The sequence below is a fragment of the Artibeus jamaicensis genome, unplaced genomic scaffold (assembly GCF_021234435.1).
Source record: "Artibeus jamaicensis isolate MK-2021 breed Jamaican fruit bat unplaced genomic scaffold, CSHL_Jam_final contig_685, whole genome shotgun sequence".
Lineage (NCBI taxonomy): Eukaryota > Metazoa > Chordata > Mammalia > Chiroptera > Phyllostomidae > Artibeus > Artibeus jamaicensis.
This window is the reverse complement of record NW_026521924.1, coordinates 15,629,938-15,644,985: the sequence shown is the minus strand read 5'-3', so window position 1 is coordinate 15,644,985 and position 15,048 is coordinate 15,629,938. Positions and strand designations below refer to the sequence as shown.

General features: G+C 46.4%; 1 protein-coding gene across 3 annotated transcripts in view; it reads right to left on the bottom strand.

The window, feature by feature from the left end:
• HCK (HCK proto-oncogene, Src family tyrosine kinase) overlaps positions 1 to 3,967 on the bottom strand; it is a 33,118-nt gene extending 29,151 nt beyond the window's left edge. The window contains exons 1-3 of one of the 3 annotated variants that reach the window (XM_053671115.1): positions 3,700 to 3,786; positions 1,000 to 1,145; positions 189 to 269 (exon numbers count right to left, since the gene is read on the bottom strand). In XM_053671115.1, the coding sequence (XP_053527090.1) occupies positions 189 to 265 (77 nt within the window). In that variant the 5' untranslated portion in view covers positions 266 to 269; positions 1,000 to 1,145; positions 3,700 to 3,786. Of the gene's footprint in view, positions 1 to 188; positions 270 to 999; positions 1,146 to 3,699 lie in introns of all 3 variants that reach the window. The other 2 variants (XM_053671116.1, XM_037143200.2) reach the window with 2 other exon arrangements.
• Between the last annotated feature and the right edge of the window lie 11,081 nt (positions 3,968 to 15,048).

Genomic DNA, 15,048 nt, shown 5'->3' with positions numbered 1-15,048 from the left:
TCAAGCAAGGGTATCTTCTGCATCATTACCCACGCCTCTGAGAATCCACTGGACCTTTCAGTCCTGGGGTGGAAAAAACTGGAGAAACAGGGTGAAGATCAAAGTGTTGTGGGAGTCTGCTGAGAAAGATGGAGACTAAGAGAGATTGTATCACTAACTAGCTGTGTGGCTTTGGGAAAGTTGCTTACCCTCTCTGGGCACAATGTTCCTTTTCTATAGAAAGGGAAGCCTTGACCTGACCGGTATGGCTCAGTTGGTTGGGCATCAGCCTGCGAGGCAAAAGGTTGCTGGTTTGATTCCTGGTCAGGGAGCGTGCCTGGGTTGTGGGTTCAGTCCCTAGTCGGAGTACGCGCGGGAGGCAGCCAATGGATGTTTCTCTCTCACACTGATGTTTCTCTCCTTCTCTTTCTCCCCTTCTCTTTCCCCCTGCCTTCCCCCCTCTCTATTAACTAACTAACTAACTAACTAACTAATCAACTAACAAATTAAATAAATAAATAAATAAATAAATAAACAAACACTTAAAAAAAAAGGGAAGCCTCCTCATGACTGGGGGACGGAGCTTAAAGACCTGAATGGCTGTGGGAGCCCACGGGGCTGTTCACTTGAAGAGAGTGGTCCAGGCAAGGGTGGGGAAAACTAGGCAGTGCAGGGGCCATTTGGGGCAGCCCCCTCTCAGCTTCACCAGCACTGCCATGAGGAAATAACAGAGAAGCATGGGCAACAGAGGTCTCAGTCCCAGGACTGCTAACCTTTCCAGGTCTCCGAGAGAAGACAGAAAGCCAGGTTTATGTCTGCTGTCTCCACTTCAAATGTTAGCAACTCATTCAAAAGAATGGCTGCGGAGGGTTGGATGAACTACACCTCTCAGGCAAGGGGTGAGAGAGGTTGTTTAAAATTGCTACACTCAATGTTTTTGAGGCCCCACTCTTTCAGGAGCCGGGTATTAAAGACACAGTGGTTCAGGGGGCAGCATATCTATGCCCAGGTGGTACTTACTTTCTAGAAGAGTCTGAAGTCCAGCCCTTGCCAGTCCCCTGAATGAAAATAACTTTCTCCTCTATCTCCGGGGCAACGGCTCCAGACAGCAGCCTGTCTGGTTGGGGTGAGATTCAGGTTTATGCTTCCCACACCCACTGGGTGACCTATAATGATAATGATGATGATTTTTTAAAAGGAAAATAGTGAGTGTTGGTGAGGATGTGGAGAACCTGGAACCCTTCTAGACTGCTGATGAGACTGTAAAATGGTGGAAAACAATTTGGAGATTCCTCAGAAAATTAAATGTGCAATTACTATACGATCTAGCAATTCCAGTCCTAGGATTCTACCCAAGGGAACTGAAACAGGTGCTCAACCAAATACACGTACATGTATGTTTATGGCAGCATCATTCACACCAGTCAAAAGGTGGGAACGAGGCAAACCTCCATCTCCAGATGAACAGATAAACAGAATGTGCCCTAGTCATGCAATGAAATGGTATTCAGCCACAAAATGAAATGAAATATTGATACACGCTACAGTGTGGCTGAACTTTGAAAACGTTATGTCAAGTGAAAGAAGCCAGACACCAAAGGTCGAGTTTGTCTAATACCATTCATAGGAAGTGTCCAAAAGACATTAATCCATAGAGACTAAAAGTAGGTTGGTAGTTGCCAAGAGCTGGGACTGGAAGGCCTGGGAGTAACTGCTTCATGGGCATGGTGTTTCATTCGGGGGGGATGAAAATGTTTTGGAACTACGTAAATGTGGTGGTTGTATAATATGGTAGCTGTACGAAATGCCACTGATTTGTCCACCTTAAAGAACAGGGGTACCTCGGTGCTGGTCGTTAATTTAAGAATCGTGACCAGCGCTGGAACTGATGAGTCCTGAACGATGAAGAATTTTCTCTTGTGGGGCAGCGTTGTGACTCACACAAGTTCTAGCAAGTGTGATGAGTCCCGAGCAAGTGTGACAAGTCCCGAGCAAGCGCTGGGTGCTGAAACACGGTTTTCTCATCAAAATGCCATGAGCACGGGGTTTGATGAGTTCTAAAGCCAAGGAGTACTGCGATATGGCTATAGTTAATCTTATGTTATGTAAGTTTTGCTTAAAAATATCACTACATAAAAGTGCTTTGCTAGGATGGTTAAACAAAAGGTGGTACACCCAAACAGTGGAATATTGTGCAGCCCTAAAAATTCAAAGGTGTTTTAGTAACATGGAAAAATGTTTACAATGTAATGCTAAGTGAGCAAGTAGGGTAAAAATTGTATATCCAGCATTTTACTAATTATGTTAAAATAAAAGTGCATAGAAAAGAAGATTACATAAAAATAAACTGTTATCCAAATTAAAAAAAATGCTTCCATGGTTTGAGCGTCTACTAAGTGTCAGGCACAGTGGAGGCAGATGAAGCTCTTTGCCCTCCTGCAGCGGAGAACAGGAGACTTGGTACAGTGGCCCTGGGTCTAGAGAAAGCTGGGAGGCAGCAGAGCTGGAGTCTCCTCTCTTCTCTGCCCCAGACCCTCTGGGTGACCCTTCCAGGTCTCAGTCCTCCTCTCCCACGAAAGGAGAGGGCCACAGGTGCCCTTTCTGGAGAACCATCCAGCTTTTGGCATTTTCCCCAAGAAACACCTGCCCACGTGCCCAAGGACACACATCCAGGATGGTCCTAGCACATCCAGGTGGTCCGGGCAGTATTGTTCGTTGTAGCAAACACTTGGGACAATCTGACTACAGATTAGGACTACACCATAATAGCTATGCTGGTGCAGTAGTTAATATTAAGCATGAACACTTGTCAGGCAGTGCTCTAAGACCTTTCCTTCAGTAACTCAATCTAATCTTCAAAGCCGCCCTGTGAGGGAGAGCCACTATTATCATCATCCCCATCCCACAGTTCTGGAAATGGAGGCACTGGAAAGCCAACCCCCTGCCCCAAGTCCCACAGGCAAGTTGCTCCCCAAAGCCCCCTTCCTTAACCAGGACACGAAACCACTGTCACCTCCAGGACCTCTCACGGACTAGCTCGCTGCAGCCTTGGAAGAGAGAATCAATAGCCCCATTTGACAGATGAGGAAACTGGAATTCAGAGAAGAGAGCACTGCCCACTGTTTCACGCAAAGTGAAGAGGCAGGTCACCTGGCGGTCAGGGCAGTCCATGAGGTTCCGGGGTTTGACCCGGACCTGGGAGGGATGGGGCACCGCGGAGGAGAAGGGAGCGCAGCGAGGGTTCTCAGCTGCAGCCCCGCCTGGGTGTGGCTGGGGTGTCACGCCTACGACCAGCTGCCCCTTCCCTACGACCGCTGCCAGCCCGCCGTGACTCGTCCCCAACCCCCACCGGGCGCCTGTAAGGGCTTCCCCTCTCGGCTTCGTGAAGCCCCATCCCTTCCTTCTCGTTTTTTTTTTTTTCCTTCTTCTTTCGCAGAAGGGGAACCTGGACGGCCCAGAGAAGCTGCAGCTCCAGCAGGAAGGCGCTCGCGGCCAGAGCTGACCCCGCGCTCCCGCGTCCCAGGGTGGCGGCTAAGCAAAGCCGCCCCTCACTCAGCTGGGTGCTCGCTCCCCGGATCCGCCCCTCGTCCCGCGGCCCGTCCGCCGCTCCCCCGACGGTCCCCCCGCCCGCTGCACCGCAGCCTGCTCTGCCACGGCCCGGAGACCCTCAGGCCGACCTCGCAGGCCGGCGTCCCACGTCTTTCCGTCCGCGACACTCACCTGGGCGCCCGCTCCCCGTCCCGCGGGCTGCCCGGGTCCTCGCAGCTGGAGCGCCCCCCCAGCTCAGCAGCCCCCGGAGTCCCGGGGAACCGGTACCCGGAGGAAAACGGACTGACTTTGAAGAAGCGGCTAAGGCGGCCCTCCGAGGGGCTTCCGTGCCGCGAGTCTCTTAAAGCTCCTCGAGCTGAACCGTCCGAGTCCGGCTCCCGCTGGCCTCTGTGCCTGGGCGGTCCGCCCGGGCTAGAACCTGGGACGCCACAGGCCAGCTGGGCGCCTCAGCAGCGCCGAGGGAAACACTAACCCCGCCCCGAATCTTGCTGACCCCGCCCCCGAGAGGCTCTAACCCCGCCCCCAGGACCCTAATTCCGCCACCTAAGGATTGAACATCAACCCATCCGAGGCTTCTAACCCAGTCCCCACGGATTCCCCCGTGTCCCTGACGGCTAACCCCGCCCCCAAGAATTTTAACCTCTCTCCCGAAGATCCCAACACCTCTCCTAACGAATTCTAATTCCTCTAACCTTGTCTCCAAAGGGGCTAAACCCCACCCCCAGGGTTTTAATCCACCTCCCTCCAGCCGCAAGAACCCTAACGCCCGCACCTCCTCCTCCCAAGATCCTAACTCTGCCCCAAGTGATTTTGAATCCCACATTCGAGGGGTCTTTAACCTCACCCACCGGAGGTTTCTAATCCTGCCGCAAGGATTCTAATCCGGCCAAGAGAAGGATCCTAGCCCTCTCCTCAAGGGACTTTAACCCGCCCTCAAGATTTGTAACCCCAACACCGGAATGCCAGACGCGCTCCTCAGGGATCCCGGCCTCGCTCCCAGAGGATCTGAGTCCTCGCCTCCGGATTCTAACCCGGTCCATCCACAGATTCCAGCCCAGCTCTCCAGGGGCTACCCGCCCAGCCCTGCCCGCCCCGCTCCGGCCATCAAAGGATTCCATCCCAGCTCTGACTGGGCTCTAGTCGCCCCTCCCCCCGCACTCTGATCCGCCCCCGCCCGTCCCGACCGGTCCTTCTGGCCCCGCCCCTCCCCAGGGCCCCGCCCCTCCCAGACCCTGCGCGTCCTGCAGTTTCTACTCCCGGGCCCGGAGCCATTCAAACCCCATGCAAAGTTCCTCATCCGCAGGAACCGCTCCCGCTCATTCCTGGCAGGTCTCCCGGCAGTTCAGAGGACTTCGAAAATGCGAGAAGTCCGGCCGCCAAAAAGAGAGATGATGGTTCTGGGGACATGAGAGGGCCATCGTCAGCTATCTTTTTCCACAAGTTTGCCGTTGTGGTGGCAATGGACCACCCACAGCCGAAACATTATCCTGTTAACGGCCATCACCTCCTCCCGCCTTTTTTGTTTTGTTTGCTATTAACGTAATGCTGCAATATAAATCCTTGTACATGTTCCCAAAGTTCCGATCAGTTTTAATGTGGAATGCTTTTATAAATAAAACGCACCATTATAAATATTCATCTTGGTGAGTTTGGGCAAATGTATATACCCTTGTGTAAACCACCACCACATATTAGCATCAAAAATATTTATACAATTATAAATTTTATCCTAAAACACTGCCTTACCAGTATTTGGGGTGGCAAACATTTTGTCTGCTCATTCATTTATTCATTGTCATGGCGAATATGGCTGATCACTGGAAGTGGGGTTGAATGCTGCATCTTTGGAGTCACGCTAGAGTTGGAACCCTGGCACTACCATGTGTCAGCTGAGTGATCTCGCATAAATCATGTCACCTCTCTGACTTCAGTTTCCTCGATTGTCAAATGGAAATAATAATAGTGTTTACCTCAGTGAGTCATTGTGAGAATCACTAACATGTTATGTTCAAGTATGGTAAGGATTATAAGAAAAAATAAAGCGGAGCAAGGAGAGAGGGAGTGGGGGTGGGAAGAGAGTGATGGTGTGACTTGAGACAGTCAGGGAAGACCTCCCAAAAGGAGGCGTAGGGAAGCAGAGACTGAATTGAGGGAATAAGTCATGCGATACTCTGAGGGAATTGTGTTCAAAGCAGAAGGAATAGTAATAGCAAAGGTGCCACAGCACTTGGTTTATTTGAAGAATGTAAGGAGGCCAGTGCAGCTGAAACACAGTGGGTGTTTGGGAGAGTAACAGAGATGCTGTTGGAAAGGTAGTGGGGCCAGATTGGGAGGCCATCAATGTCTTGGTATTGACCTTGTGCTTTAATTGACACAAGACGGGAGCCATTGGAGGGTTTTGAGCACAGGAGCAAACCACACTGGCTTGTGTTTTAGAGGGATCCCTGCTGGATGGAGAATGGAGTGGAGGGGCCAGAGGGAAGTGGTGAATCCAGTAAGCAGGCTGAGGCAGTCATCCAAGGTCAAGATGATGGTGGCAGTAACCAGGGTGGTGGTAACTGACGATTGTAGGAGATCAAAGAAAAAGAAAAGATGAGAATGCTTGAGACTTCATGAGTATGTGCAAGGAGAGGCATCGCAGCACTGGTTTTATTAGGAAAGAGCTGGAAATAACCTAAATATTCATCAATTGGGGATTGGGAAAATGATGACAATACAATGATGGGGTACCAAGCACTTGTCAAAAATACAAGGATGTATAAAAACTACTTGTATCTAAACACTAGCAGTGAACAATCTGAAAATAAAGTTAAGAAAACAATTTCACCAAAAAGAACAAAATACTTGAGAATAAATTGAACAACTTTGAAATTAAGAACAAACTGACAGTAAACAGAGGGGAGGTGGGAGGGGATAATGGAGGGGAAAAGGGAAAGGGTTTTTTCAGGAACATGTATAAAAGACACATGGACAAAACCAGAGGGGGTTAGCGTCAAGGGTGGGAAGTGGGGACGGCTGGGGTGGGGGGAAGTGGTGGTGGGGAAATGGAGACAACTGTACCTGAACAACAATAAAAAAATAAAAATAAATTAAACAAAAGAAACGCAAGGTACTCTGAAAACTAAACAAGAAACATTCCTGAAAGAAAGTTAGGAAGACCAAAATAAAGTCATCTCATGGGGTGGAAAAAATATCTCATGGAAAAGATCCCTTCATGGGTTGGAAGACTTAATATTGTTCAGATGATGATACTCTCCACAGTGATGGACATAATTCCTATCAAAACCATATATATATATGTATGTAATGAACAAGCACATCTTAAAATTCATATGGAAATGCAAGGAACCAAGAACAGCCAAAACAATCTTGGAAAAGTAAAATAAAGATATAAAGATCGAGGACTCACACTTCCTAATTTCATAACTTACTTCAAAGCTACAGTAATCAGGATAGCATGATACTGGCATGAGGAGAGACATAGAGATCAATGGAACAGCACTGAGAGTTCAGAAACAAACCCTCACATTCACAGCCAGTTGAATTTTATAGTAAAGCTGCCAGGGCAATTCAGTGAGGGAAGGAACAGTCTTTTCAATGAATGGTGCTGGAGTGACTGGGGATTCCCATGCAAAATAATGACATTGGACCCCTACCTCACATGCTTCACAAAAATTAACTCAAAGAGGATCATAAACCTAAATGTGTGAGTTAAAACTATAAAACTCTCAGAATGAAATCTTCATGACCTTGAGTTAGACAAAACTTTCTTAAATGTGTCACGGACGACAAAGGAAAACTAGATAGACTGGACTTGATCAGAACCAGAAACTTGCGATGTGAATGATGCAACAAGAAAATGAAAAGGTCATCCACAGAATGAGAGAAAATCATAGCTCTGTTAAGGAACTGGTATCTAGGATATATAAGTAAGACAACTCAATAATAAAAAGACAACATAATTGAAAATTAGGTAAAAGATGTAAATAGACATTTATCCAAAGAAGCTATACAAACAGCTACCAAGCACATGAAAAGATCCTTCATATATTAGTCATTAGGGAAATACAAATTAAAGCCACAGTGAGATGCTACTTCACATCTATTAGAATGGCCTATAATCAAAAAGACAGTTAATAGCCCTGGCCGGTGTAGCTCACTGGATTGAATGCAGGCTGCGAACCAAAGGGTCACTGGTTCAATTCCCTGTCAGGACACATGCCTGGGTTGCAGGCCAGGTGTCCAGTGGGGGGCACACTATGGGCAACCACCACACATTGCTATTTCTCTTCCTCTCTTTCTCCTTCCCTTCCCCTCTCTCTAAGAAGAAACAAATAAAATATATTTTTTAAAAGACTGATAATAATTAGCGTTGATGGGAACATGAAGAAATTAGAACCCTCATACACAGCTGGTGGGATATAAAAGAGAGCAGCCCCCTGGAGAAGTTTGGCAGTTAAACACAGTTACTGTATGACCCAGCAATCCCGCTCTTGATACCCGAAAGAACTGAAAATATACGTCTACACAAACATTGGCGTGTGTCCCTGACCAGAGGGGCTCACTGGGTTGGGTGTCGCTGTGCAGACCGAAGGTTCATCTGTTTGATTTCTGCTCCCGCGTGTGCCTGGGTTACGGGCCAGGTCCCTGGCTGGAGGCCTGTGAGAGGCAACCAATGTGTGTTCGTCTCGTACACCGATGTTTCTCTCCTTCTCTTTTTCTCTCCCTTCCCCTCTTTCTAAAAATAAATAAATCTTTTAAAAAATATGTTAGTAAAAATTTCATAGTAGCATTGTTCATTAATAACCAAAAAGTGGAAACAACTCTAATGTTCATCGATGAATAAGGAAAATATGGCCTGTGCATCCAATGGGATATTATTTGACAATAAAGAATGATGAAGTACTGATCCAAGCTGCAACATGGATGAACATTAAAAATGTTGCATTAAGCCCTGGCTGGTGTAGCTCAGTGGATTGAACGCGGGCCTGCGGCGAACCAGACAATCGAGGTTCGATTCCCTGTCAGGGCACATGCCTGAGTTGCAGGCTGGTTCCCTGCAGTCCAGTTCTCAGCAGGGGACACACAAAAGGCAACCATACATTGATGTTTCTCCTCCTCTCTCCTTCACTTCCCCTCTAAAGATAAATAAATAAAAATCTTTAAAAAAATGTTGCGTTAAATGAAGGCAACCAGTCACAAAAGACTACATATTGTGTGACTCCATGGATGAAATGTCCATACTAGTCAAGTCTACAGAAACAGAAAGTAGCTCAGTGGTTGCCTAGGGCTAGGGGCTGGGAAGAAATAAGAAGTGGCTGCCAATGGGTGTGAATTTTGAGCAGGGGTGGTGGTAATAAAAATGCCCTAAAATTTATTGTGGTAGTAGTTGCACAACTCTGTGAATATACTAAGGATCACTGAATTGTACATTTTAAATGACAAGTGTATGCTATGTAAATTATAATTAAACAAAAATGGTTTTTAAAAAGAATGAAGAAACTCCGTATGTATGAATAGGGAACAAGTTTGTAAGTGGGTGCAGGGCAGGGCACACAATAGCTCCTAGTGTATTTTACCATTTGCACAGAACAAGAGTATGACCATGTGTGGGAATTTACCAGCACGTGCCTGGGCTGAGTCAGGATGGGCACACAGAGTGGTCTCCACTGAAGCAGTCCCAATGGAGGGGAACTGTGTGGACAGAGGAGGGAGGGAGACTTATTGGTTCTAGTCTACCCTTTGTACTCTTGAACTTTGAGCCACCTGGACATGAACTATCCAAAAATAAAGTCAATGTTTAAAAATCAGAGACTTCATGGACAAGAGAGAATTTGAGGCTGGGGAAGATTTTTAGAGAATCAAAAGAGTCAAGGTTCTGGGAGTGCTCTTGACTGTGGGCCAGGAGGAACAATGGAAGCAAAGGTACTGAGGCTGGGCTGACTGCCTCTTACTAGCCACTGCACAACTGCACAAAGAGCTCTTATTATTGTGCCCTCCCATCAGCTCATTTAATCTCTTTGAGACAGGGATGAGTGTAAACGGATAGCTCAGAGAGGCAGAACATTTGTCCAACGTCACATAGCCAGCAAGTAGTAGAGCTGGGGTTCAAACCCAGGTCTGTGAGCCCCCAGTTGTCTCCAACGGCCGTGCTTGTAATGGCTACACAGATTTTCTGTGTGTTCTGGAAACTGAGGGGAAGAGTGATGCTCAGTAAAGGACACGACACAGAGCTCTGTCCCGGGGAGAGGGCGGGCGCTGAGAAACACGCAGACTTCGCTTTACAGTGGATTAGAGGCTGGCTCCTTCAAAAATTACAGGGGTGGGTTGACAGTTGTAATGCAAACAAATAATACAGTAATTAAATAATAACACAAGAACACAGACTATGTTCCCTGTATTTACAACCAGTAAGCCTACTTCTGCTCACCCTTGTACATTTCCTATTTCCGGGAGCATGTCATTTGCATTTCATATTTCGAATTCTTTGGGACCACTGTTTATTGTTCTATATTCAAAACAGAATGGAGGATGAGGAAGAGAGCCACGATCACTATTTCAGGGCTCAGATATTTCCCCTTTTATTTGCAAAGCAGCCAGTGTTTATTTCACAGCTTTACCCTTCCAGGCAGGAGGTCACTGCTGGCCTCATTTTCCGAGGGAGACAAATGAAAATCTGAAAAGAGTAGCCCTTGAGAAACTCCCAAAAGCCCCCAGCAGGTCCCTGGCCCAGCTTCTTCAAAAGCTCCTCCATCTTCCATCTTTTCCAGCTCTGCTCCCTGCCTTATTTGAATTCAGAGAACTTGTCACCACCAGGCACTATAGGACATGTTTACATGTGAATCTGCTTATTGTCTCTCTCTCCACCATGTTTCAAGTTCCATGCAGGTACTATTCACATGGCCGTTTTACAAATGAGGGAAAAACTGGAGCTCAACGTTTATGAACAGCCAGTGAATGATAGCGCTGAGGACCAAAACCTTCATTTCTTAAACCGATTCTATTAATGTTTATGAAGGGCCTACTGTGTGCACCTCTGCTAGGGGCTGGGAATACAGTGCCAAGAACAAACAAGGTAGTCTTGGGCTTCAAGCAATGTACAATCCAATTAAGGAGACAAAAACTTATGCCAATAAATTAAATTCAGAGTGGAAAATGCTGTGGTATTGTAGGACAATGTAAGACGGACATGGTTCAGCCTGGGATGCATCAAGGAGGACTTCTCGAAGGAGGTGATCAGTTGAAGTTTAAAGGATGCTAGTAGAAGATCATGGCAAAGGGCACTCTAAACAGAAGAGGCAGCTTAACAAAGTCTTGAGGGAGGAACAGCCTGGCCTGTTTGATGAACCACAAACACTTCTGTGTTTTAGCGCCTGAAGCTGGGGACGCAGCAGAGGGAAGATGCGGCTGGAGATGGCAGCAGCAGCTTGATTAGGAGCTGGGTTTTTCTAAGTGTAGACAACTGGAGGGATTTGCCTACGGGTTCCTCCCAACCCAGGTACCATCCTAAAGGCGGCTAACCTACTGCTCAGGGGTGTGGTGAGACTGGGCAGAGATGGGCATGTTGGGGTGCCAGTGAAGTTGTTTTTTTGCCCGCAGCTGCGTGGCCCCCTCCAGCGGACGGGTACCCCCAGGTGGTGGAGCACAGCTCTGTTTCACAACTCCCCTCCCTACCCCCAGTGTCCCCAGAGGCCAAGAAAAGAGGAAGCGCTTAGAGGACTTCCTCTTGGGTGCCCCAAGCCCAGGCCGGTGGGGGCAGGGGGTAAGAGAGGGCAGGCCAGAGTGGGACCTGCCCAGGGTCTGGCATTGGCATTCCCCCAAATAAAAAGGCCTGGGCCGCAGCTCCGCCCCATTGCGCTGTGGCCAAGCGCCGGCAGGGTGCACGGAGGCCTGGGATCTAGAAGAAGGGCCTCTGAGTCCCAGCAGTTCTAAGTTATTGTCGGCTCTCTTCTCATGGCCTTGAGTCCTGAGAGGGAAGGCGCACCCTTACTCAGCAATTTAACACTGAGGCGATGTGCGTGAATTGACATGAAGAGACCCCCCAAGACTACGTACACAATGGTACAGAGGGTATATTCATTTTTAAAAAATAACGTGATTTTGTATTTATCTACATCTGTATGTATACACATAGAGAAAGTTTGAAAATTACACAGCCGACAGGAACAGAGGTTGCCACTGAAGAACAAAGGAACATTGGGAGAAGGGAGAACGACACGGTGAATTTTTCTCTATTTGTTTAAAAAAATTTAAGCTGGACTATGTTCATTTTATTTGTGTAATTAAATAATAATAAAGAGGACCATTTTATATGGTTATCAAGGGTCCTTTTCCCCAAATATTTTATTATGAAAATTTCCAAACACACAGCAACATTGAAAGACTTTTACAATAAAACCGCATGCTCACCACGTACATTCTGCCATTAACATGCTTTATCACTGTCCTTCTGTCCACCCATCAGTTCACCTTTTAAAGACGCATTTCAAAGTGAATTACTTCAGCACACACATATTATTAATCAGAGTTCAATGTTGTTTACAGTATGTTAATGTAAAATTTACATACAACAAAATGCCCAAGTTAAGCGTTCATTTGCTGAATTTTCACAAATGCACATACATCTATGTAACTTCAACCTCAGTAAGATACACATTTCCATCACTTCAGAAAGTTCCCTCTTGTCCTACAGTGCATTTGAATTGCCAACGTTCTAGGTGTCAGCATTCAATAGAGGGCCAGGTATACAGTATGTGCTCAGTAAATGCTGGTTGAAGGAATAAGTAGGTCTAGGAAGGGACGTGCACATGGACCGCTTCCCTGAGGGCAGGACCATGAGTTTCTCTCCTGCATTCCCCACAGAACTGATACACAATAAATGCTTACTAATGATTTATTGATTATATGAGTTATACATTGCTGTATGACAAAATTACCAAAAATTTAGCAGCTTAAAACAACATAAACAGTTAGTATCTCACACAGTTTCTGTGGGTTAGGAATCTGGAAGCAGCTTAGATCAGTGGTTCTGGCCTGGAGTCTTCATGAGGCTGCAGTCAAGGTCAGCCTGGTCTGCAGTCACCAGAAGGACTGTTGGGGGTGGGAGGGTCCCTTTCCAAGGTGACTCACACACATGACTGTCGGCCGGAGGCCTCGGGTTCTCACCATGTGAACCTTTCCAGAGGGCTGCCGACTGCTCATGACATAGTCGTGGGCTGTCCCCAGAGTATGTGATCCAGGACAGCTGGGCGAAGCTTCCCATGGGTCACACAGGCCATCCCCACTCAGGGTGGGAAGGTCTACCCAAGAGCACCAATACCAGAGGGTAAGACTAACTGGGGGCTCTGTAGAGAAGGTCATCATTGTGAGTATGTATTTGACTTTCCTGAGAACTTGCTTTGTGCCGGGTGCTGCGTTGGGATCCACAGAGTGTAGGGGTGAGTCAGAACCAGCTCCACCCATTGTCACTAGTTGTGCGCATGTGTGTACCTTACGGTGGGGGGAGGTTGGACGGGCCTGAAAACCGACGGTGTTATAGGGTGCAAATGGCATTTTAAAAACATTGCTATTCTGTGATTTATATTCATGGCATGGCATTTAAGACAGATTGTGAAAAGAAGTTTCCTTCTACCCTTGTTATACTATACACGCAGGCTCAGAAGCAACAGCCATCGCTTATTTTGGACATCCTTCCAGAACTATTCCATGCTTATACACAAAGACATTCCCCTCCACCTTTAAACAGAAAAAAGGCACTATCCAAAGTGCATTGTTCTGCACCTTACTTTCTTTTTTCTCTTACGTGATCTTGGAAATAATTTCATATTAGTACATAGAAAGCTACCTTGTTCTTATTTATGGCTGCATGATATTCTATTGTCTGTATGAACCACAGTTTATTTAACCCATTCCCTGTCATTGAACATTTTCTTTCTTTCTTTCTTTCTTTCTTTCTTTCTTTCTTTCTTTCTTTCTTTCTTTCTTTCTTTTTTTTCTTTCTTTCTTTCTCTCTTTCTTTCTTTCTTTCTTTTATAATTAAAAAATAAGACAAAAATATGAACAGTAAAATGACAACAAACTCATAGCTATTGACAATTGAATGTAAAAAACAAAAACAAACTAAGCAAACAATTAGAATAGGAACAGAATCACAGAAATGGAGATCACATGGAGGGTTATCAGCAGGGCGGTGGGAGGGGGAGAGAGGGGAAAAAGGTACAGAGACTAAGTAGCATAAACGGTAGGTAGGAAATAGACAGAGGGAGGTTAAGAATAGTATAGGAAATGTAGAAGCCAAAGAACTTACATGTATGACCCATGGACATGAACTAAAGGGGGGGAATGCAGGTGGGAGGGGGTGTGCAGGGTGGAGGGGAAAGAGGGGGAAACTGGGACAATTATAATAGCATAATCAATAAAATATATTTAAAATATTTTTAAATTTATTTATAGAGAGAGGGTAGCAAAGGAATAAAGAGAGGGAGAGAAACATCAGTGTGTGGTTGCCTCACGCACGCCTCCTACTGGGGACCTGGCCCACAACCCAAGCATGTGCCCTGACTGGGAATCCAACCAGCAACCCTTTGGTTCACATGCCAGCACTCAACCCACTAAGCCACACCAACCGGGGCAACATTTTTAAAATTTTTAATCCCTTGTTATTAGAAACGGAGACACGACACCCACCATTTCCACTTGTGTCAATATAAATGTAGGAGAAATTCCTGGGAGTGGAATTCTTGGATCAAAGGATCTGTGCGTTGAAAATATCGGTAGCTGTTGCTAAATAGGGTTTCAACAACTTACCCTCCCACTGACAATGTATGAGCCTGCCCATTTCCTCACATCTATAACTGCACGGTAAGTTATCAAACTTTCCAAAGTTTGCCAGTCTAGTCATTGACAAATGGTTTCTCAACATAGTATTAATTTGCATTTTTCTTCTGATGAGTGAGGCCAAACATCTTGTCGCATGTTTCAGGGTCATTTGCATTTTCTTCTCTGTGTACTGTACAAGAATTTGCCTATTTTTCTATTGGGCTACGCATCTTATATTTATTTGAATGTCTTCTTTACACATCAAAGGCACTGTCCCTTTGTCTACATGATAAATTGTAAGAACAATTTTTAACAAGTTGCTTTTAGATAAAAATGAGAAGTTTTCGCAGGTCGAATCATTTTCTGTGCATCACCACAGGGCCGCCCGAGGGCCAAGGGAGCGGCTGTGTTGTGTTCTCCATGGCAGTGCTAGGGCCTGGCAGTGTGGGGAGGGGAGCTGGGGTAGGCAAGGAGGGAGTCGTTAGCTCTTGCACTTGATGGGAAGGGCTGTCACAGAAAACAGTGAAGTCCCCATCGCAGAAAGTGGGCAAGACAGACCCTTTGCCTTTCATCTAAAATGGCTCAGGACGGACAAGTCAGAAATAAGAGGACCCATCAGCAGGGCTGTCAATTTCTGGTCATTTAGGCCTGTCTGTGTGGCTACTGTACCTGGAAGCACCAACTAAATTATTTAGTTACTTA